We start from the raw sequence: 25000 nt of genomic DNA, 5'->3' as shown, positions 1-25000 counted from the left end.
CTGTGCTGGTATTTGGACGAGCTCTGGCCAGGCATGGCCCCCCATGGAAGCTTCTATCCAGGTTCTGGCCTGGCTTTACCCTGACTGCGGTCTTCAGACTCTTGTCAGGGACAGCCAGTTAAAGGAATGCTTGCAGTGTGAGAGGAACCTCCTGGTGGATTATCTGAGGAGTCAGGTAAGAGAGCTGCAGGAGGAGTTGGATAGGGTCTGAAACATCTGCAAGCATGAGGCCTTCATCAACTTGGTGCATAAGGAGACTTCCAGCAGCACGGAAAAGGAACAGCCAGAGAAAGCACTGGAAAACACACCTCTGGAAGGACAACACTCGTTTTCTGGACCTGCAGGTGTCCAGCTGGACAACTGGTGTAAAGCCCTTGCACTGGATGAGGAGCTCAGTCCAGTGGCAAAAGAGGCCAAGCCATGCACCCCTAAGGGAGGGAGGATTGAGACCACTGCAACCAAAACCAGCGGCAGGTGGTGGTGGTTGGTGACTCCCACCTGTGGGGCATGGAGGCATCCATCTGCTGGCTTCACCTGTTGGCTTGAGAGGTCTGCTCCCTGCCTGTGAAATGTTACAAGAGAGGTTGCTCAGACTCATCCAGCCATCTGACTACTAGTCCATGACACTGCCAGGGTGACCATGAGCAGACCAAAAGTGACTACACGGCTCTGGATGCACAGGTGAAGGGGACGGTGGCCCAGGTGGTGTTCTGTCAATCTAGATAAAGGCCTGGCAACAGATGGTCACATCCTAGAGATGCACTTGTCTGCACGGATGATGTTGCCAGCAGGGCTTTGGCTTCTTTGACCACAGGATGGTGTTCCAGGAAAACAGAGGCATCCAGGAAGATGCAGTCTATCTGATGAATAGAGGGAAGAGTGTCTTCATATACAAGCTTGCTAATCTAGTAAGGAGTAGGGATGTAAATATCGTTTTAAAAATTTTCGTTTAACCTCCTCTAATTATATATTGGTTAAACGATTATGCTGGGAACCACTCCCACTCCCACTCCCAGGGCCCTTTGACTGGGGGACAGGGGATGGGATGGGATGGGGTGGGGTGGGGTGGGGGAGAGAAAGCAAGCCCAGCCAGACAACACAGCCCACATGAAGTCCTGCAAGGAGAGAACACCTGTAAACAAGCAGCTAATTGCTTATTTGATGAATCATTAGGCTGTTGGCTGTTTCCCTCTTATGCTATGGATAGTAGTCACTCTCCCCTCTTCTCCCTGCTCCTGCCTGCCCTGCTGGGGCACTGAACATGTCCCAAGCTAAAGGATAACCGGTAAGCTAACTAGATATCATTGCACTTAATGGTTAAACAATTAATCGCTGACCTTTTCATATCTCTAGTGAGAAGGGTTTTAAACTAGATTCACCAAAGGATGAAGACAAAAGCTCAGAGGTAAGTAAAGAGCCCGGAAACTTGAATAAAAACTTAGTAAAGGGAAATAATCATGGAAACCTGAGCAAAGTTCTCAGGGACAGTCAGTTAGATACTTTAAATGTTTATACACTAATGTGAGAAGTATGGGGAACAAACTGGAAGACCTGGCAGTCCTAGTACAGTCACAGAATTATGATGTACTTGGGATTACAGACACACATGGTGGGACAGCTCACGTGACTGGAGTAGATGGGCATAGCTTGTTCAGGAAAGAGGTAGGGCAAAAAAAAGAAAAAGGTGTTGCCTTATACATAAAAGTGATGCACATGTGTCCAGTGGTGCAGTATGAAGCGGAGGCCTGTTGAACGCCTTTGACTAAAAGTCAGCGGGGGGAGGGGTGTCATGACTGGTGTCTGCTACAGGCCTCTAACCATGAGGAAGAGATGGATGAGGCCCCCTGAATGAGGGCCAGAAGCTTTCAAATTGTAGGACTTGATTCTCGTGTAATAGTTTAATATCCATTAACATTTACTTCTTGTTTTTCTTGCTGATAATGCCAGCAGTTAATGCGAATTGTTATGGTACTTGTTATGATGTTCATACTTGTCTATTATTAAATAAACGAACATTTATTATACTAATTTCAGATATACCAAATTGACATCAAATAACAACTTTTCATCAGGGCCTCACATTGAAAGTCTCTTTATACCAATTCTCTGAACCATCCAACAAGCTTACATCTTTATATTTTATATACACGTACATACAATGTAGGAAAAACATGTAATAAATGGCTGTATCCTCTCAATGTCAAATAAAGTTCATTTAACAAAAATTATAACTTTAAATTTTACAATACACCAAGATCATATATATATATAATAGTCTTAAAATAAATATATGTATGCATAGAGAAATTACTTCTAAATGTATGCCACCTGTAGAATTATAGAATTAAAAAAGGTACCTGGCACGTCGGTGAAAGTCTCTCCCAGGACAGATACGTGAAAATGTAGTTCCTTCTCTTTAAGTTTCAGTAATACTTTAAAGAAATTTTCAGGGTCTTTATCATGTTCCCTTGAAACAAGCAGAATGAATCTTGATTTAGGGTATGTTTATTTGTGGTAAACTTCTCACTTATCACAGTAGTATTTATTTTTCATTCGAGTGTTGGGGTCCCTAGAAATGTTTTCCCTTTGCTTTCTACCCTAATCAGGATAGCTTATGTCATGTGGAAGCTTAGTTCCCTCAACCTACCACGTGAGATGAGAACTCAGCCTTGTTTCTTTGGCCCATTTTTCTGAAACCATGTGTTCACACTTCACATGATCAAGTTAGCTAACATCCTGAGCTAAAATATGATTCTACCTAGCTAAAAGTATACAGGGCAGACCGTGGAGAGGCAGGAAACTTGAGCGAATCCTTCCTTCTGTGCTGACCCCAGTGATAAAAGAGTTGGTCTTCAGACTGCTTTATCCCTCTTTGAAGAAACACTATATTAAGCAACTACATTTGCTAAAAAAACAAAAGTTCCAAAACCGTATTTTCTGAATAGATATTTGAGTTTTAAAAGGCTTCCAAGTCATTTAGTGCACTGGATAAGAAAGAAAGGACACAACTGAGATAGAAGCCTACAGGTGCAGAAAGACCTCTAAGTAGCTAGCTGGGGAGTTATTTAGTAAAGGATACGATAGAATTATAAGTGTATACGGATTTTTTTCATGATGAAATTAAAGACTCGGAATGATATTCTTCCCCACAGTTAAGGTCTTAAGAAACATTGGTTTGGTTAGTTAAAAAGAAAGAAACTAAATGCTATTCTATCTTCTTTATTATGACAGAACGAGAGGTTAAAAGACACCATAAATGAATAAAAATTTCCATAATTTGGTAAATTGCATTAAAAATGGAATGAGTTATTTTTTCCATCATAAGGTGTGAATATTATAGTATTTTTGCATTTAATTACTGTGTTTTAAATTATCTTATTTCAGACAGATGTGGGCCAGATGTCTTTCAAATATTTTGTTTTTAATTTATTATTTAGAAACTTCTACTGTTTTACTTCTTGTGTTACAGGAAAACCTACAGTTTAGCAAGAGTGGGGTCTTTTTTGTACAGCCTAATTATGTACAATGAATCTGTAGGTTTATCACATGGCTATATGAAACATTAATAATTATATGATTCAGAAAATCTCGGGCTCAATGACATCTGTAGTCTACATGTGTTAATTTCTAATTTGGTCAATAGTTTTAGTTTAGTGAAATAAAACAAATGCATCCTCTAATTAATGTTTTAAAAAGGACCTTTCTAGGCTTAAAATCTTCAGAAATTGTAAGGTTTACAGATTGAAAAAAAACAATAATTACTTTAAGAAGTTGTATATCCTCCAGCTTTGTTTTGTTCTCAATAATAAAAAGGAATGTAATGGCATAAGCCTCATAATTTGTTTCACATCTGTGGACCAGGAGTTTTTATGATGATGATTCCAAGTGGACAAAATGACTGACTCTCAGAGATAATTCAACTGCTTTTTAAAGTTATTAAGAATCAGGACTAAAATACTCAGAAGTTGCTTGTATTCATAAGAGTACCTATTTCTGGAAAGGTAATTTGTTCAAATGTACTTCTAGTGCTTGATTTCTTTTCAAAATATTTAGCCAAAAGAGCTGGGAAATGATAATGTAAAAAAGGAACCAGACTTGTCAGGGGTGGGTGAAAGTGCAAATGAAAAAGTGCATACAGAAAATAACCTCCACTGGGATCTTCATTAGAGTCCTAAATATTTACTGATGGCCTCAATCCTCCCTTGGGGCGGGTAATTACAGGTGTTTAGCTAGTGGTTCTATTGTTAGCAGAGTATCTAGTCTGCACACTGTATAGTGAAGGCTGACAGATGCTGAGCATGATGTTCCCTAAGTCTGTTGGGGTCAAATGTCCACTTAGAGAGATAAATCAAGCAAAAAGGAGGGGGCCACATAGCTGACATACTCCTCTCTAAAGTCTGCAAAATCTACACTAAAAGCTATACAGGCTCAAAGGTAGAAAACCTTTCCACAACTGAATTTACAATTTCTCCTCGGAGGAAGACCAAGATGCCCTGGGAAGCTATCTCTAAGGAACAGAGCTATTCCTTATTCCCCTAGGAGCCAGAGCAGAGAAAGAACCCCTATAGCAGTGCTTCCCAAACTTTTCCTCAGCATGACCCTGGCCATTTCCTTAGCATGGCCCCTCGCTTCCCGCTTACAGGCACTCACTCCGCCCAGGGGCCCTTCACTCCCGAGCCACAGCCCCCTGGCTCGGCCAGTGCCCCCACTCCCAATCTGCAGCCCCCCCCACTCTCCCCAGGGCCAGGACCTGCATCCCTCTACCTCCCCCCCAGCAGTGCCTGAGCCCTGGCTGCTGCCCGCAGGAAGCAGCAGCTGCTGAGGCTGGAGCGTGAAGCCCGGCTCCCCGCCCTGCTCGTCCCTCCCCCATGGGTGGCACAGCCAGAGGAGAGCCTATGATGGAGGGAAGGATGTGGGCTGCCCACTGTGGGCTTGGCGCTCTCTGCCCTGCTGCCCTTCCCTCAGGCTTCTGCACCCGGTGGGTGGGACCTGGCGCAGGAGACAGTGCAGTGCTGCAACCCCATCCACTGATGTTGCCACCCCATTTGGGGTCATGACCCACAGTTTGGGAACTGCTGCCCTACAGTTTGTGGGAGCCACAGGGCCTTATACCTCTAATGAATCTTACAGTACTTGTGTAGATTAGGGAAGATAAATGGGAATTCAAGCTTGCATTTTGGGTTCTCCAGGAGAGGAAGAGGAGGGAGCAAATTCTGCACCCACCAGAACAGAATTCAGGAGAAATGACAGGAGGAAAAATTTCTGTATTCGCCCTGTTCATGGAAGCCCCACTGATGGATTTTGTGATATGAGCAGGTGATCTTCCTTTCTTTTCCCTATCAAAATACCTATTCTTCTGTTTTTCTGAAATGAAGATAGCAGTACTGTACATTGATTATAGTGGTATCTTTTATGTTCTTCTTTTTCCTATCTGGGAGGTTGTCCTGTTTCAGTTTGCTGGCCCCTGTGACTCTTACAGGTACAAAATCATTTTATTTTTAGATATTTCTGTTAAGATTTGTAGAGTGCTTCCAACATGGGGACTCACAAATTAAAATCACTATTATATTTACAAGCAATAATGATATAGCTATTCCTGGTAGAAAGAATAACACATTATACAAGACTATCTTATTTCTGCACCAAAAAGGAGAGTGATGTGTTTCTTGGCTGACATGGAGAAATCATATACAATCCAGTCTGCCTTACTCAGCAACAACTGCTAAACACACCAGATTGTCATAGCAGTGATTGTGGAAAAAGATGAACACAATATGGGATGTCTGTTCTGTAAAGGTCTGCTCAAAATGACGTGCACTTTTGGCTGCATCTGTTGCATTTTTTAGCTTTATTAAACAATATTAGTGAGTGTGTGTGTGTTCCATTTTCGTAAGAGGAAACACAAAACTATAAAAGCTTGATGTTACTATGCAAACTTTTTACTGTATTACATATTTGGGAAAAACTGAGATATGATCCCTTTTCTTTGGCCTGCACATATCTGAAATGATCCTGTATTCATTTTGGTTGATTTAATGGAGGTTTTAATAATTAATTTGGTAAAGAACTGGGAACTGAACATGGTATGAACTATATTCCAAACGGTTTGCAGAAATAACAAATCTCTGGTTACATGACAGCTACAGTATGAAGGAAAGGCAACATATCCCCCTAATCAGGAACAGGCTTCACACTGATTGGGGGCCATTGTCCTCAGACAGCTTCAACTTCCATAGGTATAGATTCTGAGGAAATGTATAGCTATACATGTATAATCATATATAGGCATGCATACATGTATAATAGACTTATACTTTTTAGTATTTGCCTGATACATTTAGAAATGGTTAGCAAGAAGTGTGGTCTAGACATTTAGGCTAAAATCAGACTTTACTGAAGTCAGAGGGAAATAACTTCTGGAATCAGTACTAATTCTAGTTTCTCTGCCTCAGTTTATCTACTTGTAAAATGGAGATGATATCTATTTTTCTAGCACACAATGAGCTGTCAGGACCAATTACTCAGTGGTTCAGATCCCTCTGTCCAGCCAATGCACAGAGGATCCAAAATTCAAGATGGAAAAAGTGGGGCTTTACATCACCTTTGCTTTTGGTGCCAGCCAGACTGCCTTTGGCAGACAGCGCTAATAATTATTAAACACCATCCTGTTATTCAGGGATTGACTGAACTTAATTTAGCTCAACTTCCTTTTCCTTTTTGGGCTCTGTCAAGAGTGGCACATATGCCTAGTCTGGATAGAGCTTCCATTTGCTTTCCATTGCTGAAATAGTACAAAAATGGTAACTGGAAGGAGAAAAGTCTGGCCCCTGTAAAACAAGGTTCTTTGCGGAAATCCAATATCTTTTATTAGACCAACTAAAATAGTTGGAAAAATTCTTCTTTGCAAACTTACTGGCACAAAAACCCTTCGTCAGGCTGAAGGGTATTTGTAACCAAAATCTTGCAAAGAAGAACGTTTCCAACTGTTTGAGTCACATGGACACGGTATAGCATGCGTTTTGAAAAGGTGGAATAAGCTCAGTTAAAAGAAGTATTAAAGCAGTCCATTTTAATCATTTTAAGATTTTTAACAAGGATGATTTCCACTATTTTAGAGGTAGAGAATTCAGAATGGAGAGGGCATGCACTTTAATAGTCCTTCAATTCAAGAAACTCTAGCACTTACTAAGCAATACCGAGCAAAGCAAGAAGCAGCCCCTAATACTAGGAACGTTTTTTCCCCATATTGCAATAAAATTGCACACTGTCACACAGGAAGTCTGTGGTAGAGCCAGAAACAGCGCTCACATGTTCTATTGCCCAGAACAGAGTATTAGAAATAATATTATCCTGTCCTCAATTTCATACAATTAACTGGTTGCTACTGGAACAAGTGTGGTACTGAAATACCAGTGAAATCTTTAGAAGAAATCCCCAAAATTTTAAAATTCAGCATATTAGTAAACTAAGAGCTAACACGAAGATTTATGACTACCATTTATTTGTAGTCAGAAAGTGGCTGATGGACTATATTCTGGACCAGGAAAATATTCTCTATTATTTACACAGTTGTGTGTACTATTTAGAGGTAGCAAATGTATATACTAAGTCAGACAGAGCAGAGGTGGAACTGGAAGAAGGGCTAGTTTGGGAATCATAAGGCAGCAGGACAACTAGGAAAAGATGTTCAAAAGACATAAGTAAATCCGAGCAGGAGGGGAAATACCAGTGGTAGAGAAGCAAATTTGGAAGTCATGAGCATAGAAAATGAGTTTTTGAAGGAAACAGGACCCTGGAAGGACCATGTGAAAGACAGAAAACGAAGTCACCAAATGCGATACCACAGCAGCAGCTGGAAAAGAAGAAGATCCAACTGAACAAAGTATCATGAAAACTCAAGAAGGAAGAATTATCATGGTTTTATGGGGCAGAGAGAGGTAGTTGGCCATGTTTGTCTGAAGTCAGGCAGAAGGCAGCGTAAAGAAGCACCTATAGACTAACTGAATCAGAGATGCATAAGCTTTCGTGAGCAAGAACTCACTTCATCAGATGCTGTGAAAGTATAAATAAGAACAATGCAAGTATGAAAAAAGCAACATAGAGCAGTTATGAGGGATAGGCAAGGTTGTGGAAACGTGGTGTGTAGAGGAAGCATAACAGAAGAATCAGCATGGGAGCAGAGGATGGAGCAGAAGATAGAAACAATGGAAACAGATACAGTTCTTTAGTGAGGGAAAAAGGAGTGACTGAAGATCAAGGAGAAGTCATAAATGTTAATGCAAAATAAGGAGACTGGGGCACCAAGGCAGTTGCAAGGCAGCCAGCAAAAGAGCATAACAATTGTTGACTCTGCTGATTGCAAGGTATGAATAAGGCTGTGTCAGGATGTTCTCAGCTGAATTATGTTCTTTGCACAGGGAATAAAAAAAACACAGTAACAGAAGGTTAAGAATAGCCTTGTGGTTCTTTATCAGTTTAACCCACACAGTTCTTTTTCTCTCTCTCTCTCTCTCCCTACAAACACACACATGCACGCGCGCTTGGGTGGAGATGAGCTCGAATCCTTAAACTCCCATGTACCTAGTGCCATCCGGTCTTACGAATTCAAGACGTAGTTGATGTCAACATCTTGTTAACCCTGTACCTAGCCTGCCCATTCTCAGGGAACTAACAGCAGAATATTCAGCAAAAATACACAATGCACTAAATTACAAAGATGGACTCAGCTGAGCAATTAATATGTATCACTGGCAGTCATCTTAATTTTGTTATTCTACTTCAAAATTTCACACAAAACAGTATATTTAATCAAACTGTATGAATACAGATTGCTAGTCTCTGTTAAGAGTTTGGCAGCATGACCTAGAAAAATGATCATGGCCCTGGGAACCAAGAATTACAGAGTTGTAATCTGTTCCTGTTACTGACTTTCCCTGAGTTCTCTGTTTGATTCTCCCCATCTGTAAAAAGGCATCAGTAACACATGGTCTTACAAGGTAATTCACTCACAAGGAGGTTGGGAGGATCCTTGTCAGCTAATAGATCTAGTAGATGATGCACTTCTTACAGTAAGAAGAATCATTTTACAAAACATATAAAATACACAGTGTGAAATGCAGTCTACTAATAATTATTGTCATAGAACTGAGAGGGAGGCCTATCTTAAATCAATTACTTCGAAGTACTTTATTGTCTACATTAAAATCAAGAAAAGAAGGAGAAATTTTTTTAATACTAAATTTCTGGTAACAATGTCCATGATAACTGCAAGAGAGAAAGTATTTCTGCCAGGAAAAAAACTATTAGAAAAGAAATGAGGAAAAAGAAATAACTAAGAAAATGCAAACGCTAAGGAAAAATCAATTACTTTCACTTTATCCAATTTATCATAGTATTTTTCCATCTTTAACATTTCCAATAGGAATTATAGATCTAGTATGAATATGTATTTAAATCCAGTGAGTTTTCTTCCTTAACTGAATCTCTTTTCTTTAATTGTGCCTCTAAACATTGTCTAGTATCATCAGTATCAAAATTCATGATGCTATCTACTAGCCCCACAGGTTAACATGAAATGGAGTTAGCTACAAGAAAATATTTTTGCATCAGTGTCACCAAAAAAAAGCCTTTAAAATGAACGCTATCCAGACATGTGAATTTTTTAACAGTACTGGCAACACCTCTTAACAGGAACAAGCCATAATATCTTCAGGAAAATAAGGTCTTGATCCTTGACTGCAGATGAGAAATGTATAAGAAAGCTATGATTGTGTTGACAACACCAGAGAATCAGAAAGTAACCAACATGCACCAGTGAGCATAATTCTCTATTTTCATTTATAAATTGTAACTTGTTTTTAATGAGAAGGATTTATTTTACCTCCAGATTTTTAAATTATTGAACTGAGAAAATGGGTGGCATGTTCCTACATACTTAAAAAAACATTTTTTTTCTGGTTTTGGTTATGTAGGAGAGACGGATGGGGAAAAAAAGAAAGAAAAAAGAAAACAAAACTTAGTTTATTGTTTAGTCTTTTTATCTCAGACTTGATGATGAAAAGATTTAACCCCCACCTAAACAAAACAAAACAAAACAAAACAACCCTCCCCTTGCCATATCCCTGCCCAGAATAACTTCTGGATTAGCACCCAGTCATTTAGAGGTCAACTTTTTCCAAGACAATGGCTGGAGTCTGATCTCCATTACATTATTAAGTACGCCAGCTCAATTTTGCTTCATGAGTGAGGAAATGTACCAGTTCAGAGTTTGGTTCAGTCTTGCTTGTTTATTTTGCAGAGAAATCCAGTCTTATGAATTCAAGCAGCAATCTGAATAAGAATAAGAATAACAACAACAACAATAATAAACTCTTATAAAGAGCTTTTCTTCAACCCCTCATGGAAACCTAATTATACAATGTACCACTATTAAGGAGGACCCATCTCAGAAGCACTGATGACTGAACAAAACACATTGTGTGTGTATTTAAAACAATGCAAAATAATAATAGTGTGAAATCAGATAGTTCAAATAAAGATTCTGTGGAGCACCACTTCAAGACTCCGCAAAGTACCAGATTCCATAGCTGAGAAAGAGACAGAAACAAAATTTATTCTAAGGTCCCACTTCTATCACCAAAAAGATTTGAGAACAGTGATCAGGCAGTTGGTTCCTGGAAAAATTAAGAGCTGTCATATCTCTAGCCTCCCATTCTTGAGCTAGAAAAATGAGAAAATAGTTATGAGTTACCTCCAAACAGCCCTATCTATTACCAATATCCCACTTCTATCACTGCTACACTTCACTCTCTGGCTTTCTTGAAATTATGTTCATTTGTAAAAATCTAAAGGATAGTAAAGTTCTCAATTTGTCTGTCCACAGCTACCGAATCTTTTTTGTCCCAAAATAAACAGGGCTGCAAATGACCTAACAGAGCTCCTTTTTGTATTTCTTTCTCAGAGAAAATAAGAGAAACCCTCACAATGTCAAGATGGAAATAAATACAGCTTCAACCCACAGGAAGCATATAATCAGCTCAATAAATAGCATTTCCTTGGTCTAGTCACCTTGCCTATTCCCAGCTGTCTCTCATAGCTAATGACCACTTACTTATAAAGTGATCAGGAAAGACTGACAGGTCCTACCTCCTTCCTGTTAGTTAGCCACTGTCTTCTCAAAGGCTTACTGACCAGGCATGGTCACATGAATCCTTTTGAACACATCAGACTGACTCAAATAGCAACCACAGTGAAAAACCACTGCTACTTCTATCTGAGAGCAGCTAAACCACTACATCCCATCATGCAGGATGATACTTTGGCCAAGGTGATCTTATATTGCACTCTACCTAAACAGAAGTACATAACACTAGTGCTCCATGAAACTATACTGCCTCATTGTAGAACACTGGATCAGACTGAAGTCCTGGTCTTAATCAAGAAGGTCCTGGAAATAATCAGCCGTACTTATTCTAAGTCGTCTTTTTTCTGGAATGGTGACCTCCCTGGGTTTGTATGTTCTTCAGGAACCAGGAAGCTGTCATCCTCACGCTGAAGCTCCTAAAGAGGAGCTTTTTTGGCAGCTAGACCATTTTTTGGAACTCATTATCAGAGGAGATTAGAATGACCACAAATCTTACTGAGTTCAGAAGCAAGCATGAATTAATTTATTTGAGTTAACTTGCCCACAGCCACAACTAAGAAAAAACATGGGAGAGAAGACAAAGGAAGAAAAGAGATTTAAAGAGATCGAAAAGCGTAATAGGGAAGAAAAATGGAGAGGGGTGAAAAAACTAATTAAACAGGAGGGTAAAAAAAAAGCTTTGAACCAAAACAATACCCTAAGATCTTGGGAAAAGAAAGCAGGGATGTTAGATGATTGGTTAATCGTGGATTTAGTTATTACCTCTTGGAAATCATTCATGTACTGTGATAATGGGCAATAAATATTATAAAAGCAGGTGGTAGTAACCATCTTTTAAGGTTCCCTAACACTTCCGATTATAAAAGCCCCCTTTTCCCATTGTTTTTAACTTTTGTCTAGTATTAACCATTAGTGGACAGAAACTAAGACTGATGACTGGCAGAGGAAAGAAGACGAAAACTGATACTGTGAGCTGGAGTTGTGAGCTGGAGTGGAGTTCAGCAACTTGGGAAGACTAGGCATGGCAGATGAGGATGCACACCAGGAGCTGATGAAGGAAACAATGGAGGGAACAAGGAAGAGGCAGGGAGGGAGTCTGTAGGTGGAAGAAGACTGAAAGTGGATAAGGAGCTAGAAGGGGATAGGGATTAGTTCAGGGGCAAGCAATTATTTCAGGTGGAGCACTGCTTAACCAATTTTGACAAGCTGTCAAGGGCCACATGGGTAGCCCCAACCCTTCACAGGTGCCCTGCCCCCTGGTCGCCATCTTGGGACTGGAAGGCCCGCCCCCTAACCCCTGACTTAGGCCACCAGAAGCCCTCCCCGTGACCCTGGAAGTATGCCTTTCAGCAAAGAATTTTGCCATCTTGAAACCAGAAAAATACCAAATTATAGGCTAAAAAGCGAACATCTAAAACATTCATTAATTTGATTTTTAAAATATTTTTGTCTTAGTTTACATGTGTTTGTGTAGTGTACATAGAGGTGATTGTTTATAATAGCTTAAAATGAAGTCTTACTCTTGTATATTGTCAGGGGGTGGGTATATGTTTGTGGGGGGCTGTAGGTGTGTCAGCATGTGGGGGGGTGGATAGGTGTGGGAGGGGTATGGGGTGAGAGAGCATGTGGGTATGTGGGGGGCAGTGTGTGGGGGAGGGTGGCTGGGCTATGTGAGGGGGTGTGGGGGGTCTGTGTGTATAGCAGTGTGAGGTGGGGTGTGAGTGCAGGTGTATGGTACAGCGTGCATGTGGGACTCACCCTATGAACACACATGCATAGTCCTTCCCTACACACACACACAGGGTACTTGCTTGACCTGTGCTCTCCCAGTCTGGCAATGCAGCTGGGAGCCATGTCCTGATTGCCAGATCAGGGGATCACAGGCCACGCACTCCCCTGTTTGGGGTGGGGTTGGGCTGGGCTGCTGCATTCCTGAGGCTCCCTCTGGATCCTACTGCCCCTGGCTCCTGTCATCTTTTACAGGCAGGCAGGAGCAGATAAATATGTTTTAGGGGCTCTCTGGACCAGACAGAATGGTCTGGCGGGTCAGATCCAGCCCGTGGGCTGTATGTTGCCTACCCCTGGACTAGTTGGACAAGGAGTGAGAAACAGGTGATGGATGGATAGAAAGAGATGAAGAGGAAGAGAAATGCACGTGAAGGAGCCAGTGCATATGAGGAGAAATTAGAAGTGGTTGAGGGAAGGCACTGAACCAGGAATCTGGTGAGGGGACCTAATTATATTGGATAAAGAAACCAGGAGGATTGGGACTAGGAGCTAATGGGGATAAGTAGCATTGGGAGGAGGGGGACAATGAAGATAACTCATGGCTCGGGTAGAAGTGAATAACAGACAGGATGAGAAACTGGAAATTGGATGAGAACTGGAAGTAGCTAAAAAGAATGAGACTAGAACTAGGTGAAAGAACAGAAACTAGGACTGGAAGGGTGAAGGCTGGAGGAGTGATACTTTGCTGGGCAAAGAGAGTGGATTGGTACAACAAACATAAGGAACGGGTAAGGAGGTACAGGTAAGGAAGAGATATAACTGTGACAGCCAAAAGCAGGAAACAGCCAAAAGAATCTCTTCCCTCAGAGTACACATCTTTCCAGCACTGAGAATCTCAAGTCTTATTCCTTTATTTCTGGCAAATATGGGAAACTAGCAAACTGCCCATCAATAATGACTGGAGGGGCAGGAGCAGCAGGGACAGAGCCCAGCCTCTGGCCCTGAACCCCGCTATCCTCGTTCAGCTTGGCCCTTCTCCTCCCCCTTTCGTGCCCAACCCTGTTTCCTCATCTCCCCTGTTGCTTCAGGGCCAACCCTGTTCCCCTCTGGTGATTTTGGTGCAGGCCCGCTCCCCCCGTGCCCAGCCCCCACTGCTTTGGGCCCGACCCTGTTCCCCTGCCGCTACAGCCTGACCCCATTCTCCCACCCCCTGGCTCGGTGGCCCAGCCCTATTCCCCACCCCCACTGTGGCAGGCCCAACCCCATTTCCCCCCCATGCCACCACTGCTGTCACCTCCCATCCCTTCTATCCCCACCATAATGTGCCACCACCACCTCCTGTCCGGAATGCTCTTGGAGCACTCTGATTGGGTGCTGAGACAACCAATCAGAGTGTGAATAAAGTGTTACAGATGGACAGAGACTAAGGCTTTTATATATAGAGAATGTATCAGCAAAATGTCCTAACCTGCTCTAGCTCTGATCCATCCAAAGGACAATAACCTACTACTGCAATCCATTATTTCAGTAGTTCAAACAGCAGAGGTCTGTATGAGAGACCCAAAAATTCCAACCCTGCTAATTTGAGTGTCGGTATCATGCCAAAGAGTGGAATTTGTGGGGTTTTGTGAGAAAAGCATAAAAAATACAGACACCACAGACAAAAAACTATATTAAAAACACAACATTAAGGTTGCAAAGTTGTCTGTTCAAAATGTCAGAAGAACTGGAGGACCAGTATATAATCATGTAAATTAAGGCTGGATTATAGTGCATACACACGAAGGTACATATTATGGTTGCACTAATAATCTTAATTTTGTTGTTCCCTTAATTTTGAGTGTTTGACTTTGAAATCTTAATCAATAACATTTATAACATTTTAATGCAGATTTTGGGATGTATAACACTCTCTCTCTCTCTCTCTCTCTCTCACTCACTCACACACACACACACACACACTATACAAAGATAGGAAAGAAACTTCTAGTTGCCCCACAAGAGGAAAACAAGTACTTGGTTTCTGATCCTAGATAAGGGCAAGCTTATTAGGTATGTCTGATAATCTTTGAGATATGAATCTAAGCAAATCCCAAACTGATACTTTGGAGGTTTGTCTATTTTGAGTTTAAAAAAACAAACAAAAAACAAACAAACAAAAAAACCTTATAAGGCAAGAGTAAGGGATCTGGGACTGTTCAGCCTGGGAAAGAGAAGATTGAGGGGGGACTTGGTGGCCATCTATAAGTATGTAAGAGGTGAATATTGGGAGCTGGGAGAAAAAATGTTCACTAGAGCATCCCAGGGGAGGACAAGGAGCAATGGCCATGAACAGTTAGAGGATGGTTTCAGGTTAGATGTAAGAACTTCTTTACAGTAAGGGTGACCAGAATCTGGAATACACTTCCCAAGGAGGTGGTGCAGTCCCCAACCTTGGAAATCTTCCAGAGGAAACTAGACAGACACCTTGCTGGGATCATTTGATCTCAGCAGTATTCCTGCCTAGAGCGGGGGGTTGTACCCCATGATCTTTCGAGATCCCTTCCAGCCCTTAATATCTATGATTCCGTGACTAGTTAAAACTATCCGTTCACTCAGAAATGTATCCAGTATTGATGGTACTGAAAATGATACAGTAATCTTCACAACACCTCACCAAGGTAGATGGTCTTACAGAGATGGAACAAGGTTTTTAGTTAATACAAAGTGCCCACGTCTACACGAGACACTGACTACTCAATCATTACTGCACAGTCATTAGTGTACAAAATGAATGACTGTGCAGTAACGATTGAGTAGTCAGTGTCTTGTGTAGACATGGCCACTCTGTATATACCCTATTATCTTGGGACTTAATTTAGTACTTGTATAAACAAATCCTAAATGACTGCACTGTACCTGGAGTTACTGTGCAGTCATGCCAAGATTTTTTCATGATGTTGACTGTGCAGTAGCTCGTGACTACTATGCAGTAGCATCCTGTCACACTTCCTGCGATTGCAATGCTATTGTGCAGTAGTCACGGGCTACTACGCAGTCAGCATCTCCTGTAGAAGTGGCCAGTATGTAAATAATAGAATTTTTTGCAATGCTTCAACTGAGCCTTCAAGTTGTGGAGGATTTATTTGTAAAAAAAAATGTCTACCACTATTTATGCTTAGTACTACATTGTGAGTATGGTTAAAGTGAAGCACTTTTACTTTGTCTGTTCCACGCTAAGTTTATGTGCATCAGACCCATGCTGGTAGGGACCTGATGTATTCCACCATCCAAAATACTACAAAATTGCTTTAAAGTACTTTAGTATCATATAAACCCCACCTCTTATAATTCCCCACTCCTTATAAGATCTGGCCAGATCTGGCATGATTTTATCGTTTAATATAACCCTCATTCACAATTCTAAAAAAAGGTTTGCTTTTTTGAAAAGGCATTTTATGAATGGGAAATATGGCAAGTTATAGGATAACATGGAGGATAGTGCAATCAGTCAGCTCTGTGTAGAAAATCATTCATTGGGTTTGAATTTTTAATTTGTATCAGGCAATTGTTCTTAGTTCAGAACACCACTTTTTTGCATCTCAGGGTGGATATTACTTTTACAGTGATTTTCAGTGATGTCTCTCTGCTAACTTCAGTAGAGTTAAACTACACTGAATTTACCAATAACCAGATGAGAGCAGAATAAGACCTCACAGCATTTGTCTGAATTTAAACTGAAAAAAGGAAGCACAGCATTTAGCTGAAGTGAAATAACTTAATGTTTTGGGGACTGCTGAGAATGAAAATAAAAGAGTTTTGGATATAATTCTTTTTCAGCCTATCACATTTTCCTATATCAGAATAAAGTCTGTTAAAATTAGCAAATAAAGGCTTTCAGGAGAGCTTTACTAAATCATTTATGACTTATCAAGTTAAAACACCCACTCAGATAGCTTAATAAAATGTTTCAGAAAATGTATCTAATTTTACTGGAAATCAAAAAGCCAATTATGAACTATAAAAGTTACTGTGTGCTAAACCATTGCATAGTTTTCCATAAATAGAATATTTACAAACAACTTGTATTTAGTTCTCCAAAGTTTCAGTTTCTGAAGGTCAAATAAGTATGTAACTGCTTAATAAAGAAGCAAAGAAGTACCTCTAAATATCTCCAAGCTCTGATGGGCTTATATTCTGCTCCTTAGGTGAGGTATTAGCAAAGCTTATTTATTTTCATTTCCAAGGCTTTTATTTGCTCATTCCCTTGTGGTAAAGCTGATTTCCATGATGATTCCCTTCTTAATTTTAATACCCTTTTTACTCATCATATAGACATAAGAATTTTCCATAAAATAATGAAACCCTTCCAAAAGAAATGAAGACAACTGAAGAGAGGAAAGTAAACTAAAGCTTACTTTTTTTTTCAATTAATTGATCCACTGTCATATGCATATATGAAAGATTTTTTTAATGCAAGGAAAATAAGGTTAATTAACATAAAAACCCTCACTCGTTGAGATGTTGAATTTTGTATTTTATCCATGCTGCCTTAAGTGCCTTGATTTCCCAGTAATGACCTAGTTCTCCTAATGAGTAACATTAACCCCTGGCTGTAGCTGTCCAGGACTTAATTGTCAACTGGAGCTGAAATAGGAGTTTGCCGATCAGCAGGTATGTGGTATATTAACTCATGTCATTTCAGACCCTAATAAATAAATCTGTTGCTAAGGCAACAGGAACATCAGCTGTATCACTTTTTTTTTTTTTGCTTTTTAAAGGAAACTGCCTTTCACACCGAGCTTTTTAAAATAGGAAATTAACTACATGTAACCATAATTAGAAGAAACATCATTTCTCATCTTAGAAACATATCTACATTAATGAAAAAGACATTCAAAAAGAGGACTGTTTTCTACTGTGATCAGGGTAACTGAAATTATTTCCTTCAACTGAGGGAATGCAATTTGAATAGATCAGAAAATATTTTAGTTTCTTCTATTTCAGTGATATTTCTTTACTTCATTTAATAAACAGCTGATGCCAATGAACAGAAGGTTTTAACTGCTAATCAGGTGCATGGGCAATTGAAAAAAATACCCAAAAAACCCATCACTTACAAATTCTAACATCTTTTATTATACTCTCTGTATATTTTGATATAATTGTCAGACTATTCAGGACAAATTATGGACTCCTACTTAAGCATTGGTTTCCTGTGCTCAATGCAGCCAACAATCTGAATAGACAGAGAAGAGGCCTTGGAGACAGGTAACCCAAATGCAGCATTGAAGTGAAGAATGACTTGCTGTGCTATGCTGGAAAAGTTGTTTAATCACATGGTGCCCTAGTTTCTCCATCTTTAAAATGGGGATTATAATGCTTACATGTAAAACACTTGAGATTCTTTGATTAAAGTTTTTGTAAAAATGCAAAATCATCTCAAAACCGGATTGGAAAGGAAGTTCTTATGATTCCCTATTTTCTGTTTGGAGACAGCAGACAGCTGAGCTCACTCAGGCTAGGGATAGACATTACACATAAACTGGTTTAAGTGATCAGAACTGGTTTAAACCTATAACAGAACAGACGTTCAGTACACATAAACCAATCTGAAAATGACTGAAACCGGTCTGAGATAAACCTGGTTGAATGCAGTATCAGACTTAACTGACTTCGGTCAAACTGGTTTATGCAATGTCTGTCCCAGACCCCTTCCTGGTTTCAGTTAAACCAGACTCCCCAGCCCAGAGAGCATGCTGGGGCAGGGCTCTCTGCTCCACAGCAGGGCTGGTGCCTCCCATTTGCTCCCTGGCTGCAGCTCTGGCAGAGACTACAGGCATCTGCTTGGCTTCCCCCTACTCTCCAGCTCCCCTCACCACTAAGCAGAGATTCCTTCATTCCCTTTGCCTTACACAGGCACCTCTCAGCATTAGCTAGCAGACCACATGCTTGCTACAGTCCGTTCTGTGGCAGACAGGACAAAGACAGAATCAACAGGTAGCTGGTAATGTCCCCCTGTTGTTTTCTTAATGGGGTGATAAACACTGAGTAATCAATTCCCTGCTTGGCTGGCCAGGGGGTGGGGAACCCCTTCCTAATCAAAGCATCCTGCCAGGGCCTGGCCATGCTCCCCTCAAGCTCAGCACTGCAGAAAGGAAGGGGGAGGAAGGGGCTTCTAGCCTGAGTCATTGCAGGCTTGTGCCTGCATTTCTGGGATGTCTGTCTGGTTACAAACTGATTCAGCCTAGCCAGGTTAGACTAACCTGCAAAGATTGAATCAATTCAGGCTCAGGCTTTTTGAATGTCTGTCCCTAGCCTCAATGTTCAGCAGACTGAAGTCAAAATAGCCATTTTGTCCTTTACTTTTCCTGTGGAGAGGCTCCATGTGTGTTAGAATATATTTTAATTATCATTTTGGACTACTATTTTAAAAAACGGGTAGTTCAAGTTCTGTCCAAAAAGAAGTGAATGGATTTTCAAGAGATTCTGAGCATCTGTGTCTCCTACTAACCTCAGCTGGGGAATTAGGGGGCTGGGGAATTGAAGACAGTTGTTTTAGTTGATCCCTGTTTGCTGGAATGGCCCCAGGCTTGAATGATACCTTACATTTAAATAGTGCTGAGTCAGCTCATAGTTACATCCAGCCTGATGATCAGAAGTGTGCAAAGGTAACATATAATAACCTTTGCCTTTATCAAAATTAAGACTGCTGCTTCTATCAGCTGTTTGCTTCTTAAAGCCCTTATGGAAAAGATGATAAAGGGAAGGCTAGCTTTTTAAAGTTACCCTACGAATACAATTTTTTAAAACTTTAGATGTCCTCTTCTATAGCCTGCAAACTTTTAAATGTGTGTAGACATCTTAAATAAAGAAATAATCCATTTTAAAATATAAAGGCTGAATCCTCCAAACCCCTAATCGCAGAAATAGGAATACTCAGGATTAGACTATAGCTATGAAAGAATAAAGAAGGAAGAACAGAAGTTGGCATTGGCAGAGTCAGTGTTTTCATTACTTCAGGATCTTATCTGTGTATTTAAACACTTGCAAATTTTAAGTTTAAATTCCACCAAGAATTTTCTGTTTTACTTATAACCAATGTCCCTGAACTGTTAACGTTAATGTTCTGATATGGGCTCTCAATTCTAACACAAGTTTGCTCAACTTTGATCTGGGAGAATAGTTAACTTAATTTCATTTTGATTTCCATGTTGAAAAAGGGTAGGATTTTTGGTATGACATCTTTTTATATATTTTATGGTGATATTTCATTCATTTAAATCTGCATTATCTACGTCACAGTTATCAGAGATCTGAACTGGAACTTTTGCTGGGATGGATTAAGCAGGTCAAATTTTCTCAAATACTAATGCATAAATATGCACATCATTTTTATATTCTTATTTTATATCCCATGGTAATACTGCCATATTTGACTAAGATTGCATACACACTTGTATGTTAAACCTCTATTTTTTAGTTTTTATTACTTATCCTTTGGGGACTAAAGTTGCCTGTGTTTATTGCTTTTTTAAATGTTTTGAGTCAAAACTGTTTAGCAGTTTTTGAAACCAGGTAAATGAGGGGAAACCATTTTCCTCATAAAAAATTCCACTGTTTTTTTTTCTAAACAGTTTTCATGCCAAATGAAACAGAGTTCAAGATGTCTTGAGAAACCTAGTAAAATTCTCAAGACAGGTTTGACTGGTCAGAGCTATGCTTCTTTTAGTACAGCATATTGGGCGCACACGCTCCAATAAGTTTGCAGCTATGAGGCCAAACACCTTTATCCTCATTCATTGTGTAGCATTGTGCCACGCATGGAATTTTTGCAGATTCTGGAAACAACTTACTGTGCACCATATTACTCCCTCTGCATAAAGCACACACATCAGACAAGTACTTAAAAGAGCACCCTGTTTCAGCACACACCTGATGCATACTGCATACAGGCACACTAAAGAGAACATAAGAATTGCCATTTACTGGGTCAGACCATAGGTCTTGCCCAGTATGCTGGGTCACACAGTGGCAGAGATAAAAGAGAGAATGAACGGGTATGACCAGAGCTTTTTCCCCATTGATCCTCTCATTTGCAGCCTCCAGCATTTAGGCCAGGTATAGACATTATACTTTTACTGGTATAAGTGTTCAGAAACTGGTCTCTACCCAAAACAGAAGTCTGGCACATAAAACCAGTCTATATCCATAACAGAACAGAAGTTTGGCACACATACAGTGGTTTAAAAATGGCAGAACCCACTCTAAGATTTGCCCCTCTTTCCCCCCTCATCAAAAGGCAAACGTGTGTTCTCTTCACTACTGATCTGAGCTACTTTGCTTACAGAGAATTGAGTAAGTTGGACCGATTCTGCCTCAGGCTTTTGAATGTCTGTTCCTAGCCTTTGGCTTTAAGAAGTTCTGTTTCAGAGGCTATATCCTTAATTCCCATGCTCAATAGCTACCAATGCCCCTTTCGTCCCAGAATCTGTCTGATCCCTTTTTGAATCTGGCTACACTGGCAGGTTCCACAACATCTGGTGGCACTTTTCCACACTTTAGTTACACACTGGGCACTTCTACATGGGACGTACTTTGCAGTAGCTACTGTGTATTTATTTAGTACTTGCATTAGCAAGTACTAAATAAATGCAAAGTAACCAGAGTTACTGCACAGTTGCACCAGCAAATGTCTTTTAGGTGACGCTACTGTGCAGTATCCTAATAATAGGATAATAATATGCTACTGTGCAGTATTATTAGGATACTGCACAGTAGCATATTAGCACTGTTCATGCTGTGATGTGCTACTGCGCAGTATTTTTTGGCTATTGCACAGGCCACATCTCATATAGCTGCACCCACTGTGTCAAAAAGAACTTCCTTCTGTTAGTTTTAAACTTAGTACCTATTAGTTTCATTTTGTGGCCCCTATTCTTGTATTGTGAGAGCGTAAATAATAAATCCCTATTTACTTTCTCTTTACCATTTACTATTATATAAACCATTATCATGCGTGTCCCCCCACCGTCTTTTTGCTAAACTGAATAAGCCCAGCCCCTTTAGTCCCTCCTCATATGGAAGTCCCTCCATACTGATAATCATCTTTGTTTCCTTTCTCTGTACCTCCTCTAGTTCTATATCCTTTTAGAGGTGTGGAGACCAGAACTGGGCACAGTATTCAAGGTGTGGATGCACCATGGATTTATAAAAAGAAGAGTGAATCTGATGACAGACATTGAAGAGACAGGGTTTTACTTTGTACAAAACATGAACACATAGGAAAATGTATATTTAAAGTTTGTTTAAAAATAATACACAGTCAGTATGGCAAAATTCTGTAGGAAGTCATGCCCTATTCAATATATATTCTGGACCAAATTTTCCATTGCATTCCAGTAGGATGGGGAGAGAAAGCCAGCAGATCTGCCTGCTGAGAAGTTCCTTGGCTTTGTGAATCCTGTCAGGTAACACACAACTGACATTCCTGGTTCTTGCACGATCTGATCCTTGCACCATTTACACTATACAGTTTGACTAGTCAATGTACAGGTGGAACCATGACTCTGTCTCCTACTTGTGATGGGACTGAGACCATCAAAGTGGACAGGTGAGCTCAGTGATATGAAACACATCACTGGGGATGGTAGGATAGTGACATATCAAGCTTTACAAAATGGGATCATTTCTTAAACTGAATTGGGCATAGCTTTATTTCAGTACATACTGTCTTCCCTAAGAGAAGAAAATCTTGAGACACATATCTTCATGGATTCTCACCGAAGGTCCCCTTTTCTGTTTTCACGTATCTTTCCCCACTCGTGTCATAGTATTTTATATATAATATCATATAAGGTAATAGTATTTATATGATCTTTGAAATGATTCAATACTACCTATTCATTTGTATGTGTGCAAATGCTTCTACATTCAGAATATAACCTTATATCAAACTCATGCAGCTGAAGTAAGGAGAATTGGTTTCTAACAACTATCAATTACCAAAATCTTTTGCTGTTGTGATTTTGCACATAGTGGGCACAAACCTGTGGCTCGGTACAGACATTCAAAAAGCCCGAGACAGAAATGATCTAAGTCACATAGTTGTCTGTAAGCAGCATAGTTTGGATTGGTAGCAAACAACACACATTCACCCCTTGGTGGGGTAGGGAAAACCTTAGACTAGGTTCCACTATTATTAAACCAGTCTGTGTGCTGAACTTCTGTTCTGTTACAGGTACAGACTGGTTTCCAATCATTTATACCTCTAAAAGTATAATGTCTGTACCTGGCCTCAGTGTTGCACAGACACTTCAGGCCTGCTGCATAAAAGGACAGAACAAAGTAAAGATGCAGGGGCCTTACAAAGGCATCTGCGGCCCTAGAACTGTGCTATGAACTCACGCAAAGAAGTGGATTAGGGTCCAGTGGATTTGTAATATTACACACCCATTGTATCCCTTCCTGGAAGGGAGAGGCATGATCTCCACAGGTACTGTAGCCCTGAGACTTCAATAGCATTTTTTACACTGTTCTGGGGCTTCATGGTACATGTGTGGGTGTGGATATTTGGTGTGATAGGAATGGGGATAAGGAATTCATTATGCCAATCATTGCTGAACTCATTGGTACACACTCCCAATACTTAACGTATAATTTATTACTCAGTCTGAGAATTTGTGATACCATGCAAAGTTCTTCTCAAGTCTGGCTTCCCTGTCCCTTGAACATCAAATTTCTGCTGTCAATTTTCTGTAGATAATTTTTCTGTACAGAGAAAAATCTAGTTCTACAATAAAATATTTAGGAAGAGAAGTTTGAGAAACCACTGCAGTCTTATATATATATATATATATATATATATCTTTGGCTATAAGTCATTTCTATTAACAGTGCCTTGCTATAGATGTTTATAACAAAACATTAAAGACTTGGTGGAAAGGAGAAAACAAATTACTCTGCAGAGAACCTAGCAACTCTGCTAAAATACTGTCAGTTATTTATCTACTGTCAGCAGAGGTTGCACACTATAATCCTTGACAGGCTCAGATTCAGGAAGAATGAAGAGAAGGGGCAGGGATTGCATTTAAGGGCCTGTTCTCATGCAAAGACATTTTAACACAGATTTAAAGCAGAATGTATCTCCTAGAAAATGTCACTTTTGATTCTGATACATTTCCAGGCAAGTGGGGCCTGCGTTTAGTTGACTTAGTGAGAGATGTCTTAGAGGTTAACTCCATATTTTAGGCCATTCATGATCCCTGTGTGGAACTAACACAAGGAGGTCAGCATCACTTCATTTTTGGGGTTTTCCTGCAACAATAGCATGATTTCACAAAGGCTGAAGGGGTTTTTGTTTGATAAAGGGCAGGTATAGAATAAAAAAGCCTCTTCTCTCTTCAAATTCTTACTTTTCTATTCTTTTAATTAGAAACAAATGTAAATCATCAAGGCATACAATGCTAGTTAAATACTATTTATTGGGCAGTATCTGCAAGTAAGTTCTTCATATTGACATACAAGCACAGTAATGCATGGGGATTTTCATATTTTATACACAAAAATCCCCATGCATTACAACATGTAGCTAAAATTAGTACATTTATGTTAGGCCTAGGAAGGGGATGCTTTTGATGTCCAGTGCCTGAATAAGACTCACAAATCAATCTCTGTCTAATAAAAAGAAACAACGCATATTTTTGGATGATCTGTTTACAGTTTCTTCCTTTTTTACCTGTGTAAGCTGGGGTTTAAATAAATGCCTTTCTGGGACTGAGGATGTTTGGATGTATGATGAATGCTAAACCAGAATCTTAATTTTCTAATTCATATTCACCAATTAAAAATAACTGTATTTTTATGAGCAAATTTACATAAATCAGTTGCTAAAGCATCCTAACACTAAAGGGTAGGAGTTCAGCTCCTAACATTTGCATATACTCTCCTAACAAAAATATAGGCATTTCAGATTTTCATTGAAGAGCCTTGCTGCGTTGGAACTCTAATGGGCTTAGAACAGTAAATTTTAAAGAAACTGATTGCTACCCCTGTAGCTAGTAAATGTCTGCCTAGACCCAGTGGCATTTGAAAAAAGTGTTTTATCATAAAATTATCCCAGCAGAGTCCATTCTGCAAGATAACATCATC

The 25000-nt window shown here is 40.0% G+C and overlaps 1 protein-coding gene across 9 annotated transcripts in view; it reads right to left on the bottom strand.

Moving 5' to 3' along the window:
* Window positions 1-25000, bottom strand: part of QTMAN (queuosine-tRNA mannosyltransferase) — a 298926-nt gene that overhangs the window by 20367 nt on the left and 253559 nt on the right. For all 9 annotated transcript variants that reach the window (XM_090045821.1, XM_090045822.1, XM_090045816.1 and 6 more), the window contains one exon: window positions 2358-2467. In XM_090045821.1, the coding sequence (XP_089901947.1) occupies window positions 2358-2467 (110 nt within the window). The remainder of the gene's footprint in view (window positions 1-2357; window positions 2468-25000) is intronic.

Source organism: Crocodylus siamensis, chromosome 4, assembly GCF_052110815.1.
Source record: "Crocodylus siamensis isolate JL-2025a chromosome 4, ASM5211081v1, whole genome shotgun sequence".
Lineage (NCBI taxonomy): Eukaryota > Metazoa > Chordata > Crocodylia > Crocodylidae > Crocodylus > Crocodylus siamensis.
Note: the sequence above shows the minus strand (reverse complement) of the source record. Positions and strands in the feature narration are given on the sequence as shown.